The sequence below is a fragment of the Octopus bimaculoides genome, chromosome 7 (assembly GCF_001194135.2).
Source record: "Octopus bimaculoides isolate UCB-OBI-ISO-001 chromosome 7, ASM119413v2, whole genome shotgun sequence".
Taxonomy (NCBI): Eukaryota; Metazoa; Mollusca; class Cephalopoda; order Octopoda; family Octopodidae; genus Octopus; species Octopus bimaculoides.
In genome coordinates, this window is record NC_068987.1 from 5,144,982 (window position 1) to 5,148,328 (window position 3,347).

Consider the following 3,347-nt stretch of genomic DNA (forward strand, 5'->3'; position numbering starts at 1 on the left):
TATATATATATATATATATATGAGCGAGAGGACAAACGAAATAAAAGGTTACATGTTTATCGACCCCATAGTACTTGACTGGTACTTATTCAATTGACCCTGGAAGCATCTAATTTTCCAGGCTTGCATAGATTAGACGGAATTTCGTTGAGGTAGGTTTTCTACAAAAGGATTCCCTCCCAGTCGCCAACCTTCACCTGTTACTAAGCAAGGTAATATTTCCCATTCCCAGGCACGTTTTTCATGAACGACTAGCAAAGAACAATATCGCTTACATGACGGTGACGCTCGTTAACAATCATCTCATGATGTGAAGACTAAAGTGCACATAAACGTGAAATGAAGTGTCGTGCTCAACGCGTCACCGGGAATCGAACTCACGATCGCGAGCGAAATGCCCGTAACCATTAAACCACGCGCCTTCACTCGTTTTAACCCTCATGGTTATGAATAAAGAACCCATTTATTGTATACCAACCAGCTCGGGTCTTTTTGGTTTTGGTGTTATGCGCTTTTAAGTGACTCTTGGACGACGTAGATGCTGCTTTGCATTTGGTTGGTTTACGAGAGGGTCTTGTTACGTTTTTACCCATTTGTTTGAGAGATTTCGGACTACGAGAAGTGTGTAAGTCGTCCTCCTCTTTTAATTTGGTTGTGTTGAGAGATGAGAGGTCGGGCTTGGATTCACAGTCCATTTTGTTTGTTAATGTGGTATATGATAAATTTTGGAAGCAATCTGAAACAAGAAAAAGAAAAGAAAAGAAAAAGAAACAAGTAGAAAACCGGTTTTGTAACGAGAGGAAAGATGAAAGGTTGTGACGTTAAGTTATCTCTAGCTTGTTTCAGTCATTGGACTGCGGCCGTGCTGGGGCACAGGAATTAATAAATAAAGTACCACAACGACTAAATGCCTCCCTCATTTTACTAGAATAAGCCCTGGGGTCGATTTGTTCGACTAAAAAAGGTGCTGCTCCAGCATTGCCGCAGTCAAATGACCGAAACAAGTAAAATAATAAAAGAATAGTGCTTTATGTCTACGTTTAGTTGTAAGCTTCTTCGCCTTAGGAAGTGATCGACACCATTTACTCACGCTTCAATTCCATCCCAGTTTCAGTTATAATCAAGCATAAAATAGCATGATTTACACGAGAAGAAACACGGTACACACTAATTATTAGATGGCACTCCTCCGGTTGGGACAGTCGTTCCCACATGTTTTCGGGCTGCCACCCCTTTGGCACCCAAGCTGCATTCTTAGCGCCCCAACCCAAAATTTACCACTACAAACAGACCTCTTTCTGAAGCAAATTCAAAGCAACAATAAAACTTAACCTAATTAGGCGGTGAGCTGGCAGAAACGTTAGCACGCCGGGCGAAATGCTTAGCGATATTTCGTCTGTCTTTACGTTCTGAGTTCAAATTCCGTTGAGGTCGGCTTTGCCTTTCGTCCTTTAGGGGTCGATAAATTAGGTACCAGTTGCGTACTGGGTCGATCTAATCGACTGGCCCCCTCCCGCAAATTTCGGGGCCTGTGCCTAGAGTGGAAGAGAATATTTACAGCTTATTCAAACTGCAGAAACTTTAGCACGCCGGGTGAAATGTTTAATAGTATTTCGTCTGTCTTTACGTTCTGAGTTCAAATTCCGTTGAGGTCGGCTTTGCCTTTCATCCTTTCGGGGTCGATAAATCAAGTACCAATTGCGTACTGGGGTTGATCTAACCGACTGGCCCTCTCCCCCAAAATTTCAGGCCTTGTGCCTAGAGAAGAAGAAAAAAACTTCACCTAATTAACCTATTATTTTGTTATTTTTACATTAACCACCCTCTTTTAGCTATCCCCGTTATCACCCCACTTCTTTGAACTTTCCACCGCCCCTAAGGGAGCGGTACCGCCCACTTTGGGAACAACTGGGTTAGGACGATGAGTGTTCCCAGCGGCGCGTTGTGTCCTTGAGCCTGATACTTTATTTCACGTTGCTCCAATTCACTCAGCCTGTATTTCAAAGGATCAGCTTCGACGTATTCTGTGTCATGCTGAATCTCCCTGAGAACTACGTTAGGTATATGCGTTTGTGTGGAATGCTTATCCACTTGAACTTCATGAATAGGCTATTCCGTTGTTCGGATCAACTGGAACCCTCGTCATCGTAACCGGACTGCTAGTTTTATAGTCATGGCTGGTAAAGTCACACTGTTTCGGCCACTGTGTTCTTCGGCCTTCTTCAGGTGCCTACTGTACTCGTCGTTAAACGTTTTCGGAATTCCGAATCAAACTCTTCATTTTGCATAGGAAATATATCTTGGAGTAGAGATTGTTTGTCAACATAACATGGCAGTCCTGGTTTAAGACTAATGTTACTCTAATTTAGTCCCAGGAGACATCGTCTCCGGCTGACTATACGACACGATCTGTGTTCTTATATTTTCGAACAAGGGAATCTAGCACCCCCACTCAGCACAAAACAATATCTCTGTATCGCGATTTCCGGGTTATTTCCCTTCATCAGTACAGAATAATTCTTCGGCTAGAAATTCCCGTTCGAAATATAGTTTTCAAAGTGACAACTAGTCACCGATCTATAAATTAGAAAATTACTATTTTTAAATCTCACAATGAGATATATCTTCTGCAACACTAATACAGCTAGAAATTCAACATTTAATTCATTAACAAACTTTTCGTCGTTTCTTAATCATGAATACATTAACGAAGGGCCGTATGCTAATCAACACTCACACACAGATACACATACGCGCTCCCTCGTACATACAAAAAGATGATGATCAGAATGCAAGTATTGACGCCTACCTGTTTCCTCATCGATTTGGTATTCAGTTTTTGGCTGCAAATAATCATATTGGATTTGGTTTAAGGAGACGTCTAGTGGGAACTGAACATTGGTTGGTTCATCATGCAACGAAGAACAGGGAAGATGATTATGTTCAGTGGAATCATTAAAATGTTCTTTTTGGTTAAGGTTAGCGTTGAAACAAGTTTGGTCGTCTGACTGAAAATTGTTCTCTGACGCCATTATTTCTCTTATTATGGTGTACACGTTTGTATCAGACGCTCTGGTGTTCGCTTCTGTAACTTGATAGCCCAGTTCATCCACTAAGAATATAAAACAAAATAGAAATTAGATAAATTCATTGTTTGTGAATGCTTCAGTAAGTATTGGTCTGATCTGCCTGCCTGTCTGTCTGTCTGTCTACCTGGTCGCATGTATGACAATAAATGTGATTGCGAGTGTTTACACACACACAGACAGACAGACAGACAGATACACACACACGCGCACGCACACACACACACACACACACACACACACACACACACACACACACAC

The 3,347-nt window shown here is 41.7% G+C and overlaps 1 protein-coding gene across 1 annotated transcript in view; it reads right to left on the reverse strand.

Annotated features, from left to right (window-relative positions):
- Positions 1–78: 78 nt before the first annotated feature.
- LOC106881921 (uncharacterized) overlaps positions 79–3,347 on the reverse strand; it is a 26,657-nt gene continuing 23,388 nt past the window's right edge. The window contains exons 5-6 of the mRNA XM_014932444.2: positions 2,810–3,112; positions 79–736 (exon numbers count right to left, since the gene is read on the reverse strand). Of these exons, the coding sequence (XP_014787930.1) occupies positions 432–736; positions 2,810–3,112 (608 nt within the window). The 3' untranslated portion in view covers positions 79–431. The remainder of the gene's footprint in view (positions 737–2,809; positions 3,113–3,347) is intronic.